The sequence below is a fragment of the Phaenicophaeus curvirostris genome, unplaced genomic scaffold (genome assembly GCF_032191515.1).
Source record: "Phaenicophaeus curvirostris isolate KB17595 unplaced genomic scaffold, BPBGC_Pcur_1.0 scaffold_219, whole genome shotgun sequence".
Lineage (NCBI taxonomy): Eukaryota > Metazoa > Chordata > Aves > Cuculiformes > Cuculidae > Phaenicophaeus > Phaenicophaeus curvirostris.
The window spans coordinates 32289-58294 of NW_027206834.1; the positions used below are offsets into that span (position 1 = coordinate 32289).

At 36.6% G+C, this 26006-nt stretch overlaps 1 protein-coding gene across 2 annotated transcripts; it reads right to left on the minus strand.

Annotated features, from left to right (window-relative positions):
- Positions 1-525: 525 nt before the first annotated feature.
- LOC138734785 (otogelin-like protein) lies at positions 526-25629 on the minus strand. Of its 2 annotated transcripts, XM_069882596.1 has the most exons (23): positions 23800-25629; positions 22932-23109; positions 21917-22059; positions 20690-20713; positions 20505-20601; positions 19687-19872; positions 17257-17471; positions 16073-16214; positions 15550-15735; positions 14854-15066; positions 13869-13973; positions 13456-13563; positions 12975-13076; positions 11684-11788; positions 11552-11592; positions 10516-10579; positions 9348-9526; positions 8892-8996; positions 7987-8106; positions 5993-6038; positions 4083-4154; positions 1955-2034; positions 526-826 (listed from the first exon to the last, which is right to left on the minus strand). In XM_069882596.1, the coding sequence occupies exons 1-23, from the start codon at positions 25561-25563 to the stop codon at positions 626-628; spliced, it is 4476 nt and encodes a 1491-aa protein (XP_069738697.1). In that variant the 5' UTR covers positions 25564-25629; the 3' UTR covers positions 526-625. The 2 variants fall into 2 exon arrangements, with proteins under 2 accessions (XP_069738697.1, XP_069738696.1); XM_069882595.1 differs by lacking the exons at positions 4083-4154; positions 22932-23109; positions 23800-25629 and having other exon boundaries at positions 21917-22049.
- Between the last annotated feature and the right edge of the window lie 377 nt (positions 25630-26006).

Consider the following 26006-nt stretch of genomic DNA (forward strand, 5'->3'; position numbering starts at 1 on the left):
ACAGGTACATACAGACCACAGTTGTGGTGTTTCTCAGTGACTTACAGTGTAATCAGAGTCCATTCATTGACCACAGTGTAATGGACAAAAGACACACTTTTCAGCAGGATAAAAAATGTTTCATTTGAACCCACTATTTTTTTTTAACAAGGTAATTCAGTTGTTCTCAAAACACTAATGTGCTTCTTTCCCATGTAAACAGGGGACCCGTGATAGTTCTTAACTGGAAGTTTCTAAATAAAGGGAAGAGAAACCAAGAAATTCTGAACTTTGACAGGTAGCCACAATCCAAAATTTTACAACAGTGGAAACACAGGCATTAACTGGTTTTCAACAGCTTAGCAGAAAACCACAAAGTAGAAATAAATGAAGGCCAAATTATACCTTGTTCAAAAGGATTTATATTTTCTTTTTATTTATGCCAATATTTAAAAAGAAATTCTGAAGAACAATGAGCGACATAATCTTTACTAAATTTGCAAAAAGTTACATTATGAAGAATAATTGAGGACATTTTATTTTTTTTTCCCCTGCAGAGTACTGTAGCCCTCCAAGGTAAAAAAGGGAGTCTGGTGAAAGGAAGCTAATTTTAATTCTTCAGATTAAATGATATCCACAGTAATGTTCAGTTCCATTGGCATGAGCAGTCTATAGGCTCTTGAATGACGTACGTAATTTCAGTGCCATTTCCTGAGCAGCGTAGTGGTACAGTGAGATTACGTGTTCCATTTTCTCGACAACATTTACAAAATCTTAAATGGCTATCAATATTGACATTGAAAATTGTTGCAGATGGGCATTTTCCGTCACAAGAAGCCACATTTATCTGTAGGTAAAAGAGTAACTGAAGTTAGAGATGTCAGGTGTTAGATTTTGAACTTGCTGGTTAAAACCCATTTTTACATTTGAAAAGGACTCTGGTCTTAAAAATTATTTTGTCTTCTAAATTTCAGAGCAAAACCTTTTTCCACTATTGCATTAGACAAAGAGTCTTCTTGCCTGATACCCTGACAGAAAAGAAATAGACTTTTTTCAATTAAAACTTAAGCAGAGCCGAAATGCTGGAAAATACAGAATGTCCATGTTAGGTCTTGTTATTTTAGTCATAGTTTTAAATCTGTTTTCTTAAGCAAGTGAGGCATATGAAGGATGCTTTGATCCACTCCCTTCCAAAGAGCCTGTGAACAAATGGGCCATAAACAAACAAATTAGACCAAAAGGTAACTCTTAGAGCTTTCCTGGAATTTTCCTGTCCGAAGATTGACAGCATTAATCTGGCCAAAGAACACATACATAGTTCCAAACCAGCCATTCCAGATACCACCATGTGACGGGCCAAATTCCTGTCATTGAAACAATGTCAGGGATTTTGCTGTAGGAGAGCTGGGGGGAAGGGAAGTGGAGCTAAGGATGTGAATAGAAATTTTGAGGAGATAAAAGTCTGGAAGAACTTCTGGGTGAAGCGTAAGGGAATCTGGACTGTGGGAAGGGTGGGCAGCCCTCAAGGAAATCTGTGATGATATTTTGCCTCTTTCCTTAGGACTGCTTAGGTTCTTGAACAGAATCTCACCAGAGAAGAACACTTGGAGAGTAAAGGTCTTTGAAGATGAAGGCAGCAGTGTTTCTATCACCTTCTAAGTGGAAGCATTTCTGCTCCTCTTTTAGAATGGGATGTTATCTCATGGTGAAGAGTTCAGTGTCTTTGTTAGTTAGAAGCAATGACGCTGTATCGTTTTCCTCTGAAGCCAGATGTTTTTCCAGGTAGGAATGCTCAGTCTTCCAGTCATAGGAACAGCTAATTTTACACCATTTACTAGTCGGATAACATTCCTCAGGTCAAAGGTCTGCTTTTGAAAGATAGCAACAATTTTTTGTTGCTTGTTGATAGCTATAACCTACTTCTGAATATTTGGCACGGTAAGCCCAGTGTGAAACATCGGTCTTTTATGCTTACCGGGCTTTGACTTATACAATCGTTTTTTCTTATGGTCGTCCTGATTGTCATTTTCTGGCAAATCCTTTCTTCCTTTTTGCCTGACCAAACACAGAAAATGCATACTGAATCAATACACTTTTTGTACCGTGTTTGCTACTAAAAAAGTGAAACTGTTAAAATAATTTTAATAATTATGTTAATAAATACTTCCTGAGCATTACTATTGATTTTATAGCTGGCACATATGAAGTGTCAAGTGGCTCATTAAGTGATACAGATTTTATAAACATTAAAATAATAATATGATTTTGAATTGCATATATGGCAAGACAATACGAGCAACTAGAAAAAAGATGTCTCGAGTAATTTTGAATACTATTAGAATTAATTCTGTTTTGATAGGAATACTGAATATGAATAAGATTCTGATCCTGTATGTTAGAAAATTTTCAGAATTTAACATTTTATAAGGTAAAGCAGTGAATGTGATTACAAATGTGATGTCATTTTGAATGTTTAGAATTTAAATAGAACTATATAATTTCAATTGAATTTCTTCAAGGAAGCTTTGAAAGAGAGGAATGCAAATGTTTGCTAGATACATTGCAGTTTTTACCACCGGAACCGAAGCTGTAGCTCTGTGTCAGCATATGGATCTAGGATTAGGGAAATACTACAATTTTCAGTACATTCTGGAAGAGATTGATAGGATTTTTCCTTTGATTTGAAAAACAAAGCTATAGAGTGCTAAGCCATTTTTGACATACTAAAAATTCTGTTATGGTACTGAAACAGCTAAATGTACAATCTTTCGTGCTGTGCTCCATATCAGGCTGTTTGTTATTACTATCTGTATAACAGCAGTTATTTAGGTCTCCTGTTTCACCACCCGTCAAAATTGCTTATTAGTTTTTCTACACAACCATTCTGGACATTCAGTATGTAAAACAAGCACTATTCAGCGGTTTCTCCAACTTCAGCGCATGCCTTCGTGGGTGGGTGTACACAAGAACAACTTTTCTGTTCCCCGGGACCTCGTGAGCACTTCTATAAGATAAATGTGTTCTGCGTAACTGAGATATTCTGCAACCACAACTCCAGTGGGTATTTAAAAATTAGGCTGGCTGCAGAGTGGAATTAGAATTTAATCGATGCATTGCATGCTCAAACAAGATGCTGTTACAGAACTGGTAGATCACTGTAGGACCGAAGCTGTTAGCCTCCGGCATCTTGGTTGTTGCTCAGCAACACTTAAGAAGAAGAAGTCCTGTGATATTTCCATCAGAAAGCACTTGCCAGCATAAATATGTGGAGACAGTGGAATCTTTGTACTTCTACAAGTCATGTGGAGAGATATATGACATTTCAGCATACAAGGTGCTGATATTTAATGAAAACTCTGTTGCTATGTTTTTCTCTCTCTCACTCTCAACAGTCAAGAAGATCTGCATTCATTATTAGGTATACTTTTTCTACTCACTCCTTATTCCAGTAAGGAGTTTCTGTGACTTACCTATCTGTAAAAGCAAAGAATTGTGTTCAAAACGCAACGGTTATGTAACATTCTGTAATTTCCGGTGTAAAGACTATTTATTAATGCATGATTGTAGTTCTATGTTCCCCCTCCCCCATCATTTGCATAACATGTTATTTGTGACAAAAAATAAATACAGCATAAATCCATATCTACAAAGGTGAGCTAGGCAGCTATGCACAATCTTGCTCTATTTTAAGATAAAAACAGTTCCGTGATTAAATTCAGAGACCTGAGATCAAATTTAAAATCTCTTGGTAACAGTGTTCAGGGTGATGATGTTTTTTTAAAGTAACATTTCTTGTTTTGGCTACCCTGTACAGTAATTTCACATATTAAAACCAGTTTCAGAAAGGAATAGGAGGAAGAACCATCTGCAGCATATACCACAAATGGATGAACCTAATTCTGACAGGTGCTGAGCAGTGAACCCTAACCAGGCTTTAGAAACCCACTGATTTCAGAGGCCAGCAGGGGCTCAGCATCTCTCAGTATCAGGCCCAATACCATTAATTGCATGGCAACATTTAATAGTGATGACAGCCATACGTGTATATCAAGCAGTGCTTCCACTATTATTAGAAAAAGAAAAGACGTTATTAAAAGTAATACCTGGTTCACAATTAATACTATTGGTAGGCACTACTGGACTAATGGCAAAGGGTAATAGACCCAGTCCAGAACCTGGCAGAATCATTAGGAATATAAGTTTCTCATTAAATAAAAACATTTTTATTTAAAAGACATTTCATTAATTCTTACACTGCCAACTGCAATTTTTCTGTTAGAAAAAAGATGATGAGCTTTCTAAATTTAGAAACTCTGCAGCTGCTTCAAGTCTCACTAAAGACGGCCTGAACTTTATTACTCTCTGGTTAGCACAAAACTGGAATGATGCTTCCTTGTAAACCAAACTTTTGTAATGAGTCTCTCTATGGCAAGGTAAGAATTAAATATTTGCATTCACTTTGCATGCATTGAATCACAAGCTCTTTCAGAGAGATTATTTGTTCCCATTAAGACCCCAAGGTGCTGCAAGCTCTACTTCTAAGTACTCTTTTTATCTGCTTCACCACAGGGCACATGCTTTTGGTTAAAATAAAACAAATTTTAAATAAAAATAAAATAGCATATAATTGTATGAATTATAGCTGTGTTTTTAGCAGTCACCTCAGCAAGTGTTTCTGAAGTATAACGATGCCTTTCCTGAGGCCAAGAAATACAGTCAAAATTATAGGTCTTCCTGGTCAACAGAAAACCAGTAGCTGTTAATTCTTTTGACTAATACAGCAAACCTAACTGGGGGGCAGTAGTTAAATACTTTTCAACGTAGCTTATCACATTAGAAAAATAATATTGATTAGTAAGCTTTTAAGCACAATTCTGGTATGTTACTTTTCTATGCTGATTTTCTGTCAAAAAATATATTATGTTGCATTAAAATAGCTTTTATTTTATATTTTAGATACAATAGAAGAACAGTACTTGCAGTTCACTTTCAAAGCTTTAGATGAATTGGAAACTTAAATATTGTTCTGTATTTGATAGATCTGAATATTTCTTGTTATATCATCCAATTACTTACAATATAGTGCACTTCTGAATCTTTAATTACTATGTAATGTATGGTCTTAAGTCAGTGACTTCCTGTTCAATATTATTAAGTAAAGTTTGTCCAAAAAGATTCCAAGGATTAATTTGCTCAGATATTTTAACTCTAGTGTTGAATACAAAAAAAAGACCAAATAAGAAGGGGGAGGGGGGTTGTAGCATTCAACAAGCTCTTGCTCTGCACAATTAGTTATATACAATGGTGTTTTATTTTTATATATACATAAATATATACCCGGAGAGTAAAACTTTTCCTAGTCAAAACTGCAGAGAAAATCAGTTTGTCCTCAACTAACACTCAAAATTGCATAAGTTATAAAACTTTATATAAGCTTGCATCACAAAATACACTCAGAGAATGTGAATGTATTCCCAGATATTGAAAAGTCAATTTTATATAAGGATTTCTTTAGGTATTACTATAACTCTTCCACATTTGGGATTTAAAAAATTATATTCCAGTATTTTTTGCCCTAGGAGGTGCATACTAGCTGTATAGAATAAATCGGTAAGTTTGGAGTCATCTTTCAAAACATCGTCAAATTAGAAATAAATTTTAGGACTGTAAACCCCTATCTTTCATGGTGAAAATCTTATAAGCAGTATTTTAGAGTCAGGTTAGCAATAAAGGGAATGTTTTCATTATTTTACTCAAGATAACTTTTTATCTTACACAGGCTATATTTGGAGAGATTTGGTTATACTCCAGAACAATAATGTTAAAAATCACCAAGTCAGCAGCCAAACGAAGCAAGACTTTTAAGAGAAGTAGTTAGTAATTAAAAGAATTGTATGTGATTTGCAGGAGCTGCATGCTTTTTCTTTCTTTGTGTCCCAGCAAGTGAGGTTAAAAAAACAAGCCCTCCAAAACCAAAGCCAAACTAGCACATATTGCAGCCTTCATCACTTACAGGTCTTGCAGCAGCCATCATTATACGTCTGCACAACGCCTCCATTCTAGAAAAATAAAGGGAGAATATTTCAAAAAAGACTGTGCTCAATGCAAAGGTAAATTGTATCTCAAGACGTTCCGTGTTTTAAAGATGTCCAACTAATTAGAAATAGTGTCACTGAAATCAAGGGAATTACAAAGATATGAATCAGCTCAAGATTTGGTTCACAAATTCTTTACGGCCTTTGACACTGGAAATGAATTTGTCACTGCTCATCTTGTATCCTTTGTATAAGACACTTAGTCTGTATAAGCTTCTTTTTGGATCATCCACTACCATCTGTTCCTCACTGCAGAGATTTATTAAGATAGTTTAAAAAATTCATGTATGCGTCTTTGCTGATGATGCAAAAGAATTTACATTCATCACACGCCAAGCAAATAATTAATACCTAATAAGCAGCACTTTACAACATTAAATATGTATATATACACGCTTTTGGAAGAGAATATTAACTGCAGAATTTCAGAAACATTAGCGTGCTCAATTCTTTTTCTCAATTACAATTGCTATTAATTTCTGCTGAAGTTGCTTGTTAGAAAGTGGAAGTGTATGGAAGTGAAGCAAATGTCCTTCTGAAATTAAAAGAGAGCATGAGAAGGGTGAGCGAAGAGAGAGAAGTTGTCTGAATCTGTCAGAATGGTTGCAAGCAAGAAAAAACATGCCCACAATTTCAGTGCATAGCCCAGAACTGCATATCAAGCAGACAGCTCAACATAAATAACACCCTTATGATAACAAGAGACAAAAAGCAGTTTTAAGCTTCCATCTTTTCATGTTAGCATGAATTTTTTATCTCGTTGCATAAAAACTGCTAAATAAGTTGTTCAAGAACATTATAAATGAGCACTTAAACTCAGCCTCTTAAATCCATATTCCTAAATTATCGTGAGCTGTCTCTCAGAAGAGCTTTCTCCTCAGCTACTGGTTCAGTTCGTCTACAATGAGCAGCTCTGAAAAACAGGTAAGTCTGATTCAGGGTGGTAATTTTAGGGCTCCATTCTTCAAAATCCTCATTTATTACTAGAGAAAGATCCTAACAGATGATAACAAAAGGGTTCCAAGGCAGAAACTCAAGGATAAAGTCAAAGCAGAACAGGCATTAATTTCAGATAGAACGCCTTCTTCAGGATTGGAAGGAGAAAGGACTTTTTTAAACAAATGCAATGGATTAGTGGGACTTGAGCAAAGTTTGTAATCTGTATTCAAGGCAGTGATGGTACTTATCCTCTCTACATGTATATTTATTTTAGTAGTAGTAGTAATAAATGCTGTACTGCAAGTGCAATAATTATAAGAAGCGTTAGAAAGTTAGAGAAGTATTAAATTACAAATTAAATTGTAAACAAATATGTAATCTACATGAAGCATCCATGTTCTTCAAACTAGTTTATATGGGCATGCCAAATGCAGATTTTTAGATATATGATGTAGGTAAATGCCTTTTCATGTATGAGAGGTATCATTTGTTATGTTATACAAAGCCTAGTTTAAGAGATAATCAAGTACATATATACTCTGTCATCTTTCTAATCTTTGCACGGCTTAAGAAATTTTTAATGTAGCCCACTTTTATAGGCAGCATTTCTGAATTGTTTGATCCAATTTATTTAGTGTATGTGTACTACAAATTTGGCAAAGTGTTATTCCAAACTTAAGTAAGACATAGTGATTAGCACTTCATATAAAAGTATGTCAAGCGTGGCTCCAATTCCACAATATTTTAAAGCAATTACCAATAAGACCTGAAACAAATTTTCATAATCCTCACAGATATTTTGTTAGCCAAAAAGCAAACAGAAACATAGAAAACAAGGCTATAAGTTGCTTGCTTACATGTTTTTACTTACCATTTTTTTTAATTTAAAAAGTGCACGAGGTGTGCACGCATTGTCTGGTGTAAGCCAAATTCCGTATCAGTTATTGTCAGTTACCTCACCCATAGTACAAACCTTTGTACACTCAGTGTCATTAAAAGGGGGGCAGGAAACACTTGATCCCACTATGATAGCCCCTGCGGGTGTCTTTGCGCACTTGTAGGTAGTGCAGTTGGAGCTCCAGCTGCTTCCTTCCTGAATATATAAAACAAAACCAATGTCGGGAAAGACAAAACATTTCAATTTTATCTCCAACCCCAAAGGTCTGTAAAAATGGTGCCCTGATGCCGTAACACCTACTGGAGTGCAAAGTTTGTTGCAAACCACCCATAGGTGACAAAGGGAAAAAAACATCCTCTAACCACCAGCAGCTACTCCTCCCTGGAGCCATGGCTCCACTGTGCAGTGTGCTTCTCAGCATGAGTGTCCTAGTGTAGAATGAAAAGTCTCTGTGACAGAAAAAAGTCCAATAGTTTCTTTTGCTCCAAAAGTAATGGAAAGTGCGAATTAAATCATGGCCACATCTACATTTTCTTGTCTGTGGGTGCTGGAACGCACCATCCTGAACCTCAGTGCTGCAGTTTGAACACTTCCTTTCTGCAGAAACCAGACGGAGGAGAAGAGCGTCCCTGGGAAGACTCAGAAGCTCCTAACTCATCTAAATCACACTTTTGATACAATTTGAACCCTACCCTGCACTTAGAGTATATCCAGGCTTAACTAAACGATGACATGCCCATATCTCTGTAGAAAATACTACAACAAATTAAATGAAATAAGGAATTCACCTAGTGTGAAATCGAAGACCTTTAAAACACACTCCTTTCCTATCATATATCATAAATGGCTCTTAAGAGTGTAACTGGCAGTAAGGAGGGATGAAACAAGACTCACAGCATGAGTTAACTTAAGAAGTAAGTGTCAGACACCTATTTATTGTCTCGTTGGAGTTATTTCTATCTCTTTTCAGAGGCACTTACCTCATACACAATTAGTGTTCCATTCTCAGTATGAAAAGAGCAGGACACGTTTTGACAGGTACCACAACAAGTATGGTGACTGGAGGGAGGGATATATATTTGATGCTGGAAAGAAAGGAAAGCAATAAATAAATATATACGTAAGTAAAATTTTCAACATACATTATAGGAAAATTCATTGATTTATTAAACTAAAAATACCAAGAGAAACGATGGATGGATGGATGGATGGATGGATGGATGGATGGATGGATGGATGGATGGATATTTTTACATATGCTGCTAGAAGTTGCTTTTCAAAATAATGCTGGAGGCAGAAGACGCACATCATCACTTTTAAGTTGTCAAGTTGTTGCTGAGCAAACAGGGCTGGCAAAAGTCTTCACTTCTACTGTTATCCTAATGTTATAGTTGTGCTCAAAAATTGCATCATTCCTTTATTTTAAGGATACTCACAGCTTCACATTGTTGCGAACAGTTCACTATTGTAAAATACATGGCATTATATCCTGTGTTCTCATCTTTTTCTTGTAAACACTGTACAGCGTAACAAAGGTCTCCATCCAAGTACTGAATTACTGACTGTCCAGGATTCAGTACTGTGACCTCTTCGAAGATGCACACTTCATCCTTCTCTAACACCAAAAGAAATAAATGTTACCAGAGGGGAGGGAAAAAGAGGTCATCAAGCAATTTAATGGAATCAGTGTGAAGACAAAAGTAGGGTAAAGTGCTATGCTCTAGAAAGATTGGTTGGTGGTTTAATTATCAAGCAAGGGAAGTAGGAGCTGTAATTCAATTTAAGAAAATGCTATGAAATGCAAAACTGCCATTTGTCAGTTATTATCAACTAAAATTGATAGTGTTCCAACTATGAAAATTAAAAAGGTTGATGATTGCATTTTTATAAAGACTTCTAGTATTTAACATTGAGCTAAGTACACTATATGAATTATTCTGCACTTCACAGAATGTTTAATGTCAAATAAACTAGTATGTCTGAAATCACCTGTGGGATGGGTGTGTGCTCAAGCTGTGCTCTAAGTGTACGTTGCTCCTGGAGGCAGTTTAGCATGGGCTGAGGTCAGGTTTGCAGTGCACCTGAAGCACCCCCATGCACAGTGCAGCTGAAGTCTAGTCTACACGGGGTAGCTGAGTGAGGGAAGGGAGCAGAGGTCTGGTTGAGAATTTATCTGGGTCATCGCTTGTCCATCCCAGAGAGGTTTGGCTTGGTACCTACCCTTATGCTGGCTGAACAGGTCTGTTGCTCTGGTGTGACATGTCTTACTTGTCCACAACACTGGACTAGAAGCAGTTACACCACTCATACTCAGCTGTGGTTCATGACCTGCCTCTCACCAGAGAGACAGTACCTGACTCTGAAAGCTTAAGGATTTTTAGAACTCTCCTACACCCCACCAGAACGGACACAAAATTTGATGAGTTAGCAAAGCATCCTATTCAGAAAAGAGAGCATAATTACATAACTAGGTAGTCACACATAAAAATGAAGATAAAAGAATGTTTATGTTTGAGAAGGTTCTTATGGTCCTACTTCTGCTTTCTTTGCATGGTCTTTTTACTAACAACTAAAACAAAACAGCTAGAAATAGGAAAAACTTACCACAAACGTAATGAGTACATCCACAAGCACTGGAAACACTACTGTCTATTTTTTTAACTTCCCCCTGAGTATAAAAAGGTAAAAGAGTTTGTTATGTCGTGCACAATTAACTGTAGTGCTAAACAGACATTTTTCTCTAAAACTAAAATATTACTTTCATCATGTCTACCCCTCCTTTCATAAAAGAGAAAATTTTTGATTTACTCAAGAAAGAGTAGCCCATTTAGAGTTATTCAATGTATTTATCACTTTCAACAGAGGCAAAGCACTTAATTTTCTCTAGGAATGCATGTGAATAGCAGAGTTACTAAACAGTAATTTTTCCTGAGATACATAGTTATTTCAATACTGAACTTGATAGGAAAAGACTGTTTCCTAATAATTTTCTCCCAAAAGATAGATGAAAGCTCTTCAAATTTGCAAGTCCTCCCTAGAATTTAAATTTTCCAGTCTTCACATAAGGGAAAGAGAAGTCCAAGCTATAGGCTTGATAGGCAGAATATCCCTTTACTAATGGGAGTTCAAACATTCACTCGTAATTATTTTCCAGATCACAGTCCCTATAATTGGAAAGTATGTGAGGAGCAAGGTATTTATGACTTCTCATATGAGCTAAATTCAATGATGTTAAATCATTTTAATGAAAAGCATAAATGATTAACTCAATAACACATTTCTCCAGAAAATACATGTGTTCATAAAGCTCATTTCTACTTATTAAAAAACAATCGGGAATTGTTTACATGGAAAACTTTCCCTGCACACTGTTTTGAGTCAACATTGAAAAGAATAATATTGCTTTTCTTTTTTTTTTTTTGACATCTTAAAATACACAAAGTGAAATTTCCCTAAGGAATAGCTGACACTGTGCAGACACCTGATGGAGTTACGTGCTTGAGCTGGGGACCAGGAGGCAGTCTCAGTCTGTCCCGATTTAGTCTTATCACCCTTTACAGATAATTGACACAAGGAATTGAAAGGGAAGAGTAAGAGGGTTGAATAACATTAATAAAAATATCTAAAGGACAGTGCTTACCAATTTACAGGTCGGAAAAGTAGTGTTTTCACAGCTGCATTCTGAGAAGAGAACAAGAAAATGTTATTCATCAGTTAGTTAATTTTTTGGCTTCTGTTAACAGCAATGACTAAGGAATAAAGCAATAATTACCACAGTGCCATTCTGGACAACACTGCCCGGGTATTTTTTCCTTCACAAGTTTCATGTCATCTGTGCAGTTCATAGGAGGCTCAGAACAAAGATTTTCATCACAAACTAAATGGGAGGGAAAGATGGGTATGAGAATTCATTCCAATTTCCTTTGACTTTTCCAGCTTATACTTCTTTTGATACACAATTTTTAAAATAATTTTTTTTAAAATTTTATTGTGCTTCTTAAACAAAGAACTTCAAAAGTGCTTTTTGTTGCCTTAGAACATGTTTAAATTTAAACATCACACCGGTATCATTTAATATTCTTCCTACTTCAGGGTCACTCAAGCTGATAACCAGTACCTAAGAAAACTAAAATCACAGCTTTCTGAAAACATGTTTGTTTTTTTCCTCTAAGCTACAGATGTGCCGCGAAGCACATTTCTGTAAGATAACAGGGAGCAACTGCCCTCCAGAGATGACTCTAATAGGAAAATACCTGCCTGTATTATCAGAGGTGGCTTATTTGGTGGGACTCTGAAAGAAGACCATATACTAAGATCTGACTTCCTACCTGCCAGAATTTGCTAAAAACAGCACCAAACAACTTTGCAGAAACTTTCACCTCAGTGCAAGTGCCGGGAAACGGAAAGCACCCAAATATGGAAGCATGTGAAGTAAAAATCATTAAGCTCCAAACTTACTGGAAGACAATTTAATCAATTGTAATTACCCAAAGACTGCAATGGGATGAGAGTTAATGTAAATTAAGCAGTTACGCTTGTGGACGTTACTGAAGAACAAATAGCACAATTTCTGTGTTTTATGAGGCACATTTATTTCTTCTGGCTGCTCATTGTTTCAATAGTGGTCAACCCAGAAGAATTTGAAACCCTTGGCCTACTCCTTCCCCTAAAAGTTAAAAGTGTAAAGAAACTGCTGAAACACTAATGAGTGATACAACAGAGGAACAACAACATGGAAGCTGTTTTAATATGAACAGTGACATAGTCCAAGGATGGCATTCAGTTCCACATTAATATGCTGGTATTTAGATCACTCTGAAAGTAGCTATTTGCTCTCTGGTAAACTAAATAATCTCTCCAAACTCTATTCACTGGATTGGTTAGAACACCACTGAGTTTGTCAAGGACTTTGAACCTACTTCAAATGCAAACACCCTCGTTTAGATCTCTTAATCTCTATCTGAAGCCCGCTCTAACTGCTGAATGAAAACAATCACACACATACACAGTCTGTCATTTTACTAAATTCGATCACGTATTGAACTGACAGTAGTTACACTCACCGCAGTAGTAACGAGGACAACAGTATTGCATGGTACTAAGGTCTACGGTGAGAATTTCCCCTTCATTACACAAGGGAACAGGCTCAATACAGGATTCACAAACTAAATTAAAAAAAAACCAACCAACCAAACAGACATTTATAAAGTTCTAGATACTAAAAAGTTCGCACATGTGAATTCTATTTAATAGACTATATGACAAGTCATATTATGTTTGTTACTTCGATAAAAGGGTTTTTATGGATTGACATTCAAATTTAAAACTATAACAAAGTTTAAGTATGATGTTCAAAATGATGTTGGAAATAAAAGATCCTCAAACCCAAGAATAATTCATGCTCCAGGCAATCTAACCTGGGTGAAGTCCAACCGACCGCTGTAAAACTTCTTGGCCTAAGTTACTAGGTTTGAAACTATAGACAGTTTTTGTAAGTACTTAACTATTTCTTAGTTATTCATCAAAATGTTAGAGGCTTTTTACCACAGAGATAAGAGAAACAACAGGGATCTTCCTGTTTTGTTTCAACAATAAATTGATCTTCTCTGCAGTCCGGCTGGGTAGCATTGAAACAAACTGAAGGGTCACATTCTGTAGGATGTGAAGTAAACAATATTGTTAAAAGAGTCATAGCAACAATACAAAAATGATAAAAGGCAAAATATTCTTCATCTACTTATTAGAACATACTCCAAATCATATTGTAAATCAAGAGTGACACAAAACACAAGAACAAAAAAGCATCAGAGAGTGAAAAAATCCCCATCATTTTCTGCTGCTGTTTATAATATCCCATTACATTAACAATCAAAACAAAGTGTAAGACAAATTTTCTTACAACACATAATACAAGCATGGAAGATCTCTCAGTAACTGTGGTTTTGTATTTCCCTTACCACATCGGTACTGTGGACAGCAGGACAGGGCGTGGTATCCTACCACTAATTTTTCATTGGCTTTGCATGTTGGAATATTAGTGTCACACAATGACATGTTACATTCTGTGGGATAAAAAACAATCAAATTTGACATATTTGAAGAGATGCACGTGCAAGTCCTATAGCTCAACGTATTTGTACCACCTAGTATAGAGATCTACAAACTAGGCACAGCCCAAGTCATCTTAAAGTGCACTCCATAGTGTCATGTAGGCCTCCAAGCTCAGCCAAGGGCCAGTGTAACTCCATTAGTGTGGTGCATTATACCTCTCTTAAAGCAGATATTTACTTGCTCGGCTTCCTACACATGAAGCCAGCTAAAATGTCCCAGTAAAAATATTCCCTAAAAAAATTGACAATACAATCTTTTTTACAAGCATCTAACTAAGGAGCAAAAGCACCATATCAGCTAGATCGTTTGTTCTTGTTTTATTTGAAGATGTTATGACGACATAAGTATCTTTTGCTTAACATTTTAGGAGCAATAAGCATATTCCTTTTTCTAACAACCATGGTTAGACAGAATGATCGTATTCAGTGATCAGCTCACAGAATGCTGCTTCTGGGAAAAAGCAGCAAGTGAGAGGACACCCCTCGTGACGCCAAAACACTAATAAGAGAAGCATACAGGCTCTGACGACTGTCCCAATTACCAAGCTACTTCTGTCATCGAGTATTTCTCAATTTCTTTTGAAATTCCACCCAAGAGCTTAAAAATTCATTTTTAACAGAAGATTTGTTTCACCAGTGGACTTCTAAGAAAAAAGAGTGAGATAGCCTTACAAAGAAAAGAAACCTGCTTTCTTGGCCCAACCAGGCACAAGTACCTAAAAATCACTTCTGAAAAATGTTACCTTGAACCCTGTCTAAACATTGTTATCTGCCAGTGGATGTCCGGCACTTACCTTACACTTCTGCTACTGAAAACAAGTGCAGTACATACCACAAACTTTCTTTGGACAGCAAGCTCTCTCTTCAATGACCTGGACAATAACTTCCCCTTGTCTTTCACAGGTTAGTGGTGCATCCTCATCGCATTCAGGTTCTACAGCAACAATGCTTCCATTTTCTGAACAGTTGTACATGCAACAGCCTCTCATGGATCCATTCCAGATCTCCCCAGCAGAGCGGGGTTGTCCTTTGTTATCTGTACACGCTGAGAGAAAAAACAGTATATCCTTCAACAAGCAGAGAGTGCAGATATCCTGCAAACAACTGTGAATTGCATAAAATTATTGCATAAAATAAGAGCCCTGTGGAGCGTTATGATCAAGGAATCCAAGAAAAGATAATGACCTCGAAAACCCCAAATGAACAAATGCTTTGCCACGGGTGAAGATACTGTGTGCAAGGGAAAGAACCTGCCCATACTGTTCCTTCTTAAGTATTCCAGGAAAGAGAGCTACAGAAGAATGACCATCCTTTTTTCCCAGGAGAAGTACATCATCACTGGCTCTTGAATACAGGTGAACTGAAAGCACAAACTGCTGTAGCTTGAGGATAAAGCTGGCCACTGTTGAAGGAAGCTGTACCAGATCCACATTTACTGAGGGTGGACACAGAATTTAAACATTGCTTACACCGAGCTGCTGGTTAATATTAGCATATCTGCGAAACCACTCTCTCCTGCTGCACTTACTGCATTTTTCTTCTGGTATACAGAGATCAGAGGCTGTTCTATGCAGAATAGTGCCATTTTTACAAACACAGTCTTCCCTTAAATAAGAACAGGGAGAATCTTCATAGAACCATTTATTCAAGCATGTCTTGGCTTCACAGGGTTGCACACAAGGCTGATATTCCTTGCCCTCAGGACAACTCAATGCTGCAAATCATAAAAATAGGATATCGAGTGCTGCTGTTATTCCTTCAGTATTTCATTGGATAAACAAGTAGTAAGAACAACTGAGTGTGTCACAGACATGCATTTATATTTTCAACAGTACTTCAGGTAAGCAACTCGTTCGATCAAGATTAAAACTGATTCATGACACTTAGACTAAAACAATACATCTTGAGAACTCCTACCCTGATTTACTAATGCTGTGATAGAATGAGAGGGTACTTACAAAAACAATAGAAAGAAATGTATTTTTAACTCATCATTAAAACTGCAGCAATATAAAGCCAGATTGGGGTATAGAACATGGCTATCTGCTTACAACAGTAATCAGGTGTCCTCCATTTAATGCAGATGTTGTGCTTGTTGCATAAAGCCACATATGCAGAAAGTGCATCACACTCATAATTCCAGAAATATGTACTGTTGATCCACATCTTCTCACAAAACTCCTGTGGTGAAACCTAGGAACGTATTGTAATTGAGAATTAACAAGTAGAAGAGTTTTCTGTAATTAAAAACAATCATTAATTACAAAAAATAATACAGCTACCAGGGAAAAATCACAAGCAGGGATATTTTTCAGAACACTCCTTCAGCAAAACTGAAACCGCCAGAATTTTTTATGCACATCAGTAGGCACAAAACAAAGTCCTAATGAGTTTGTCACACTACTTACAAGAACATTTGCAGTAGAGCCCTGTAGCTAAAAGTGAACAAACACAGCTGAACATTGCTGCTGTACCTTTCATAAATTCTTGCTGTGAATGAATTCTTGCCGAATACTCTGTTTCTGTGTCCATAGGACCCAGTATAGCCTATCTTACTGGGTCTAAATGCAGGTGGTGCAACCTATCTTATTTCTATTGGTTTTATTTGCGTAAGCTTATGGCAAGGTGGAAGGAGTCAGATTTTGTTTCATTCTGCCTGTTCACTGCTGTGCTGCAGCCCAGCTCTCCCTGCGGTTTTGGCAAATCTTCAAGCAGTCACTTACTTTTGCCACATCGCTAGCTCTATTACCTATCTTTGTCCACTTGCTTCTTGCCTGGGAAGCACGCAATACACTTTATCCACTCTGCTCTGTCATCATTGTGTGCATGAAAGGAAACAAATTTTATAATGTATTAACTAAATGCTTGGCAGTTTTCATGCTAGGGCAGGTGTTGCTGTAAACCGGAAAAGAAGCAATTGCATTGTATCTGAGTCTATGAGAGTTCTCCTGGAGGCGTATATGAAGTAGGAATCCTGACTAGTCAAATTCCCCTTAATTATTTTAAAATTATATATGTAAAAACAGTTATGAAAAGCAGACGTGCTGCACTACACATTAGAAAGTACAGTGTCCAGAAACAGATGATTTGTGTAAAAAATGCTACCAAATTGCCCAGTTGTCAACTCATGAAAATAAGCACAACATTAAAAATCTGCATAGCTCTCTCACTCTTTTATTAACTATACATTTTTTATTTAATTTGCACCTGGAGTTTCACTGATCTTTGTACTCACTTTCTTGTGACAAGGGATGAAAGTGCTTCTGTTCAACAGTTCCATACAGTATGAGCAGTTATCTTCAGTACAGCTTCTTACTGGTCTCCTAGTCGTTACATCAAGTGATTTCTCGATTTCCCAGCTCCTAATGAACACTTCGATTTCCTCCAAATTTTTAATTATGGTCCTGTTTTGCATTTTGAGGTCATCAGTAGGGTCTCCGTTACACACCCCTGGAGACAGAGCATCGCATTCAAAGCACAAGCAAACATGCCACATTACTTCCTTTGGGAAAGAAAAATGCACTTGATAAGGTACGATTAACATTGCTTAACTGTGAGACTTACTCATCTGAATTTATAACTGAAAGCAGTTATATGTCCACTGTAGTTCCAAATTTATAGCTACGATTTTACTTGTCAGGTCAATGGCCAAGCACAACAAGCAGATACATGCAGTGCAAGTGATGATATTTTTCCCAGCAATTAATTAACTTTGGAGAAAAACTCCTACCAAAATGTGATGTTGGGTGTGGCAAATGCACTGACTTGGCACCAGATTCTGATCTCATACTACCGAAGAGCAATGAACTCCTTTGCAGTAAATGTTGATGGCTTTCAAATTAACTGCACATCACTGATGATTTAACACTGTACTGAACTTAATTGAACATTCTAAATGCAGGAAGTTATGAAAGGAATCTTGTGATGATCAAATTGCTTTCTCTAGAGGAAATATTTTTCTTATTTAAAATTATTTATAGAAATCCACTGAAAAAAACAACCCCTCCAAACTCACCTGACATTGAATGGCTACCTGAACCCATTATTGTATGTATTCAGTTAATTCATCAGTGAAAACCTATACTCCTTATAAGCACATAACAAGCCATTAAAGCCAGAACTGGAATCTTCAGAATAGTGTTTTGCATCGTAGGGACTGATCAGCCAAAGTTCCTATATCCTTCTTTCACTTTCCTTCTGCATTGCTAACCACAGCCTAAATTCTTGCCTTTGGGCTTCCAGCCTTGCCTTCTGATACTCTCAAGGGTCCCTTGATAGAACTGGACTAGCCTGGTGCGACAGGCTCTCAGACCGCATAGAGAAATACTGAAGATGTTTGCATGATAAGAAGTATTTGACAGAAGCAGTTCTTTCTAGGATTCTTAATATTTCTGCTTCTTGCTTCTTGTCAAAATGTGCTGGCATTAGAATTCGTAGGGACATATTACAGAATTGCAGAATCAATACAGCTTTAAAAATAAAGAAAATATACCCCATAGTCCCACATGGTTTTGTTCATTTTTTTTTTCTATGAGAGGGGAAAGGACAGGAGAATCCCAGATGGGAACACATGGCGAAGAATAGGACAGAAGCACTAAAGCAGCCTTCAGATTTCACAGAAAAACATCAGGTAGAGTAACGCTTTGCAGTAGAGGTTGGATTTGTCTGTGTAGTCTTCCCCTTTGTGTCTTTTCATGGCACAAAGATTATTCTATAATATAATCCTTCCTACACTTCAGCTCATCTCATCTCAATATTTTTCAGCAACCATAGAGAAGATGACATGATAGTGGGAAAAGATGCAGTACCTGCCAGGGCCAGCATTTGCCTTCTCTCACTAGATGTAGCAAAACTTTCCTTTTGTTCAAGCAGAATACAGTAATTGATTATAAATGCTTAATTTGTTCATGATTGTATTTAAATTGAATTTTTCTGCTTTATAACTAAAAGCATTTTAAAATATTATAGAAGTTCATTTTCCTGTGCAATATGGTGTAGAACCTGTAAAATCACAGTGCACCAGAAAATTAAAATTTATTATAGAATTCAAATAACTCTGAAATACCTGCTCACATCTTTCCATATAAGTCATACTGGCAGAGTTATAATCAGGGAAGCCAGAAACACGCTAAATTTACTATCATTGCAATTTAAGTCTGAGTCAACTCAGCATGGTTTTGGACCCTAAATCCAGCCTTAAGAGGTCTGAATTCGGATTTAGCATCCTCGGGGAACTTGAATGCTTCCCTAGATACACCTTTTATTAGTGTTTGCTTAACAATAAGCTGCCACTGCTAATATCTGTCAGTTCTTTTTTCCCGTGATCACTGAAATATACTGTCGCTACCTGAAATTCAGTAGTCACTTCTCTAGTGAAAATTTTCCCCTTTTCTTCACTTGACTTCAACAGTATTCTTAATCACAAGCAGAGATGTGAACATTTTTTAAAAGTTAATTTAATGCAATGTCTTGATCATTACTTGCTCTGAAAACTCCCTTATTAGCAAGCAGTGCTTTGAAACAGAATTTTTTATTTCTCGTTATTAATTAATAGAATTACAGGAGCTTGCCTTATAAGGACAGCAGATCACAGACACAAAAAGGAGATGTAAGTTTTAAATGGGACGTTATTAAGTAAGAAAAAAAATTGCCACCATTGTCTCACCACAGAGTCCTTCTGTCTTCATCGATGCGTTAGGGTGTGGTCCATACTGTATATCTATGATGCCTGTAACATGAGCCCACTTGATGCTAATACCAGCTGCAGTATTAATGACATACATTGCACCCGTATCATGAATACTCAGTCCTTCTTTTGAAAGAGGTAATGACTGAATTACAGAATCCACTACTACCTAAAATGAACCAAATACATTTTAGGGATAGAAACAGATTGTGATGATTTTAAATGTCTTTGCATCTTATGGCAAAAGATATTTTTTACAGCCTCTGCCACGTACAGTCAGTGTTTAAATCACAGAGCTTGCTGTCAGTGCCATTTCCTATAACTGAAGATGAAGTACACATAAGAAAAAACAATGATATTGAAATCTTTTCTAATTAAGGAAGGAATAAATCTCATCTATCACATGCTGTATAGTAAAAAAAATAAAGCAAAACACCAAAACCAAACCTCATCTCAATTACTCAAAGTTATCTTTCTGAACTGATCTTAGTACATTTCTGTTCAGTTCTAGGCTATCTGGAAATACAGCCTCAGGTATAAATGCCTTTTGCAACCTCTTTAAAATGACAAAAGAACTTCAAAATGTCATTTTGTATTAATGACCTATAAGTGAAGCATGGTATCAGAAGCGTACGCTTCTTGCTTCTAGTCTACCCAAAATTACTCGGAACCTGAACTGCAAAAGTAATCCTAATCCTGTAGTACATTAATTAAATTCTGATCTACTGCATTCTACAAGAGACTAGCTCTCTAGCTATCTTTTAGGTGTACACATACTATACATTTGTGATATATACTTACTTTTCTTGCTAAACGATCAATAAGAAATTTATGTGTGTGTGTTGTTACATTTAATTTCTTAAAACAGAGCCCTGAAGTGCTTGCAGGGGGAACCTTGAAAGAAAAGTGACAAACAAGTTTAGTTACTATTGTTTCTCTAATTCTGTACCAGTGCAATTAGTAAAAGAAAATAAGTACTCACTGGTTTTCTTATTGAATTTGCACTCTGGAAAACATTTAGAAAAACATTAGAAGTGCAATGATAGTCAACAGCATTCTTCTTTGGCAAAAATACGATGACCGTTTTCTTTGTGTTTGAAGCTATTCTACAATCAATTTTATAATCAAACTATTTTAATACTTCCCTTATAAATAAAAAATACATATTTTGCAGCAAATGTAGTACACCTTTCCATGACCTATTTTTAGAAACTTGATTTACTTATTAAAGTTTCAAATCAAATTTATGTGGGTTTTTATGGAAAATAATACAGAAAAGATAACACAACATGAACAAGCTCAGTTAAAAATACATAGAAATACAATGTTGATGCCAATAAAATCCCCATCTCTAACTTTGATAAAGCTGCTACTTTACCAAGGCATAGTTCTGCACAAGATTGCATATCTCTTAAAGAACTACACCTACAGACCTCTAAAGGTCATCTGCCTACGTGAGCTGTGTTTTGCGTTAAACTGCAACTAAGAAACAGTGAAGAGAACAATTTAAAAGTAAACCTCTAAAGATCAAGTGTACGATTGCCGAGTGAGAGTAGGTAAGAGACCAAGTAGGGATGGGAAGGAAAGAAACTTGATGAAGTTCCTCATCAGGAACTTGTTTATCCACAAACTAAAGACGGACATACAAGCCCATTCTTCAAGGACTGCATAATTTAGGACTGTGAACAATACAAAGGAAATGTATGTACAGACTCTAAGAATGACACTGACCTGGCTTAAAGCCGCAGTCTAAAAATAAAGTGGCTGGATCCTCTCTGTCGGTAACGCAGAGAGTTACACAACTACAAAGAACAACTCATCACCCTAATCCCAAACTCATTAAGACCTTCTTAAAATAACTACAGAAGATTTTTGTGATTATTCAGTAATTTAACATATTGTAAAGTATGAATTCAGGGCCTCAAGAATATTTGTGGGCAGAGAGTCTGAAGCTATTCAGAAGTTATGTCGCCGCGATAGTTTAAAAGGAGCCTACGTTTGATTTTCCTCATAATATCACATAGCAATAACTATTTAACCTTAAATAAAATTTGTTTATTTAGACAACACATTGAAACATGCTCCTTGAATGTTAAATAACTTTCCATTTTTCAGTTTGTATGGGTTTTATCTGAAAGTTATATTTTTGCAGAATTTCATACCTATAAGAGAAACTATTTTCATTATTGTGGAAATGCAAGAATATTACCTGATTAGCAGGACATTTTTCAATATGAGCAATGATGGTTTCTCCTGGTAACTTGACTAAAATGTAGGAAGCCATATTACAGAGGGCTACGTTGTTTCCATCGAATGTAATAACACTCAGTTCAGACAGTACAGAGCATTGACCTAAAAAAGAACTGTCATTTAATGAGGTTACCACAAAACCAAATACAAGGCATTTCTAAAACCTTTCACTTTTATCAACATTTGCTTTCATATGACATATATTTGTATACATATTGATGATCATATTCTGCAGGCAGCATACTGAGCCATAAGCAGAAAGAAGTGTCCTCTGTTACTTGGTGAAAATATCTTAACCTGCCACTGTGTGTCCAGTGATAAAGTTTAAACTGGCGATAATTTTCACTGAAGTCAGTGTTTTACAGGCAAGGTCAATGAATCTGTACTTTGCCTAATAAAACATATGCGTTAAAATATACGTATTTTTGAGACGTAGATAACAGGAGACTGCTCTGTCCTGTCTGGAGACAAATATGTAAAAGTGCAATATTGGTTTCAGTAACGGTGCAAGGCTTTTAATATTACTTTTATTTGGGCTTTTTGAACCCTTGGCAGACGGTCAGCTGCCAGTTTCTGCAACTTCTACATATGAGTAAAACCTTCTGTGTTAACTGAAATTTGGGGGTTCTGTCTTTCAGAAAATGTCGGTATTTCATTTTTTTTCTTCACAGAATGTTAAAATCTCAGCATTTCTACTGACAGAAATTCTGAAAAGTCTCAGCTGGAAAATGTTGGTGTTCACGTCACAGATTTCATTTCAATGTTTTAATTCAAAACCAACTATTTTGACTCTCTTGAATGTTAATACAAAGATACCAAAACATTCCCTATATTTTATTCTAATGATGAACAGCTCTTTTAAATTTATGCCAGTATTCAACTTCATATCCCCACTGTAATAAATCCTTAAGTTATTACTTGAAATTTACAGATCAAGGCTCTGTGTTGGTTTTAAAAATAAAACAGTGACTTACAGGGACATTCGCATTCTGGGCAACAACTGTCAGTATTCACTTGAACTGGCATTCCTCGAAAACCACAGTCTGGCTTCTGCACGTCCTTAGGGCAGTTCCTTGAAAGGCTGTATAACATCCAACCCGTATTAACACATACGAACTGGCTACATTTATCAAGAGGTTCAAGGTATCTTGGCTGTCATATAAAGGAAAAACAATCAGAATCAACCTTACATTCATTGCCTTTATGAAGCTCAAATGATTGCTTGTTCATCACCCTCCCTGAGACAGAATCAGCATGTCAATATGACCTCTCATCGGTTATTGTTTGAATTAATTGATTTTATGTGGTTGTAGCAGGTGAGAATGATGCACATCACCCACACCCTTCCTGTTCCATCTAGCTTTGGTGGAATTCTCTATGTAAACCATTATGCATCGTGGTTACATGTTACATTCAGTAATAATCTGAAGCTTTTTAAGAAATACCGAATTACGCATTTCCAACTTTTTAAACCATATGACAAAGAAACACATGGAAAACAAAGAAAGACAGGGTGATGTTATCCAGAAATAAAAAATAAAATCTATGGATTGTGGCTTTTTCTACAACTCAGAAATATTTTTTGCTATCTAGAATTGGCATATAATTTTAAAAGCTATTTTTTTAACAGAGGAATCCATTCAAGTGGCAGAAAATGCCAGGGCAGTATAAAAGCAGTGATTCAACAAACCTCCAAGAAGAAAGAAGGATTTTTAAATATACAAATAAAAACAAAAAATAGAAGATATTTAAAATCTCTATTATTTACATACATAGCATAACAGAATGGACTGAAAAGCCATAGATCTTTTAACACATAGGGGCAAGTAAAACTGACCATACCACACATTCAGAAGCTGTAGACATCGGTGTATGAATCATTGTATCAAAGAAAGCCTTGCCAGCCAAAACTGTCATTGTTTCTGTGTTTACTAGAGAAGTTTGTGCTTCCACAGGCTCTGAAGAGGAAGGCAGAGCCGTAACACCGCTAGAATGAGATAAATTCGTTAGCGTTCTGGTCTGCAGCTCTGTGGGTTCTGTTAAATTGAAATAAGGTTGAATTGGTTTCTGCATTGGGATTTTGGGCCAATCTGATGTTGTTACATGCAGGACACCAGACAGAGAGAGATTTTTAACTGAGGTGGTAGTTCTTGAAAAAGGTGAACTCTGAACTGCAGATACTGTCAAATACGGGAGGGAAGATTTCTCAGTTGTGGTTGACTTTGGCTTGGTAATGTTTCTTTGTTCACGCGAAGGCTGACTGCCTTCTGAAATATGCGCAGTCCTTTCAAATAAGGTTGCATATTTAACTTCTGAAGCTGTAAATGGGGTAATCTTTGTCTGGGATAATGGACTCGTAGTACCACTTGTTTTCATGATTATAATTTTTGGAGTTTCGTTAGTGCTCTGTAAAGCCTGAGTCACTGCAGATGTAAATAAAGATTTGAGTGACACATGCATGGGTGTTTCTGTGGTGTTAGGAAGTGAAGATGAAGCCATAAAAAACTCCAGGTCAGCAACAGAAGAATCAGTGGTTTCTGTAGCCATCCTAGAGGCTACAGTAGTGGCAGAAGCAATTAATGAACTTCCTGAAGAGCTGGGTGGTATTTTTGCAAAAATATAAGGTGCTTTTAAGGATGTAGCATTCACTCTTGTGTTCATGATCATTGGTGTAGTAGATTGAGTGATGAGTCCAGCTGATATGGCTGATATCGTTCCATCTTCTTCTGAAGAACTCTGTTTTCCTAGAGAAACAGTAGAGATACGAGTGGTCTTAGGAGGTGGTGAAGACATAGGGACCCTACTGGACTGGCTGTCTAAAGTGGCTTCAGCAATTGTAGGTGTTAGTAAAGGGGGCATTGAAATGGATGTTTTTAGTGCTGCTGAAAGGTTGGTAGAAAGGCTTAAGTTTGAAGTGAAGGTAAAAGAATATACAGAAGAAGTTGTGAAGTCTATAACTGGACTTTTTGAGGTTCCTTGTGTATCTAGAGATGAAATGGATGTTTTGGTGGCAGTTAAACTTCGTGTTAATGATGATGTCCTACTGACTGTGGGAATCAATGAAGAACTTGTAGTATGAGATGTATAAGGTGGTACTGATGCTGATAACAAGATTGTAAAAAAAGGTGATGACCTTGTAAGAGAAGGATCTTTGGGAAGGAAAGTGCCTGAACTTCGTGCCACAGGGTCAGTTTTCAATTCTGTATGTGAACTGCTTGAGTACTCTGCAATTTCTGGAGTAATTAATGTAGTGTTTAGAGGTAATATCAATGTCCTAAAAGGGAAGACCGTAGACATAATGGATTTCTGTGGCTTTTTAGAAATGGATGAAGCTGAAAAGGAATCAGTGTGTGTTATGAATTTATTTTCTCTTGAGTCTTTACTTGCTATAGACCTATCTGAGATTGTTGGGTTGACTAGAAGAGGAGAAGCAGCAGAAGGTACTTTATAGAGACTTTGGGAGGCAACAGTAGTATCTGCCATAGCTTTGGGCTTCAGTGAGGTAATCGGTGAACTCACTGGTGTAGATACTCTGCGTATTACAGAAGGACTCGAATAAGTGCTTATAGGAATTTGGGAAGCAACTTGAGATGAAGAGACAGTCATTACGGGTTGAGCAGCAGGAATGCTGCCTTTTATTAGTGGAGATGTCTGCTTGTGAGCAGTCGCTGAAATATCCACTGAAGATAAAAATGGCTTTGGAGAAATACTAGCTGAAGAATTTGCATTTGATGATATTAGAGAAGTTTTAGACAAGGGTTTTGCTGTTTCAAAATATGAAACTGTGAATAATTGAGGAAAACTTGTCTCAAAATTAGCTAATCTTGTAGTCATAGGAATTTGAGAAGCAGTTGAAGTCAGTGCAGAAATAGGTGTTGAGTGAACTGTAGTCTGACCAATGCCAGATCTAGTTCTAACAGTCAAAGTCGATGTGCTTAGTGTCAACCATGAACCTAGGAAAAATACAGGTCTTGTGAAAATTGCTCTGCCAGCCAGCAAAGCAGACAAAGGCGCTTGAGAGGATGTTGTTGCTCCCTTAGAATGACTTG

Bases quoted from the DNA above. Each gene is read 5' to 3' on its own strand.
- LOC138734785 (XM_069882596.1), bottom strand. From the start codon at position 25,563: ATGACTGTCTCTTCATCTCAAGTTGCTTCCCAAATTCCTATAAGCACT. The intron at 20,714-21,916 runs GTAATATTCTTG...AATGTTTTCCAG, and splicing joins AAAAATGTCCTGCTAATCAG to AGTGCAAATTCAATAAGAAA. The intron at 9,527-10,515 runs GTAAGTTTTTCC...TTTTGGTGTTAG, and splicing joins ATGTACTCATTACGTTTGTG to AGAAGGATGAAGTGTGCATC.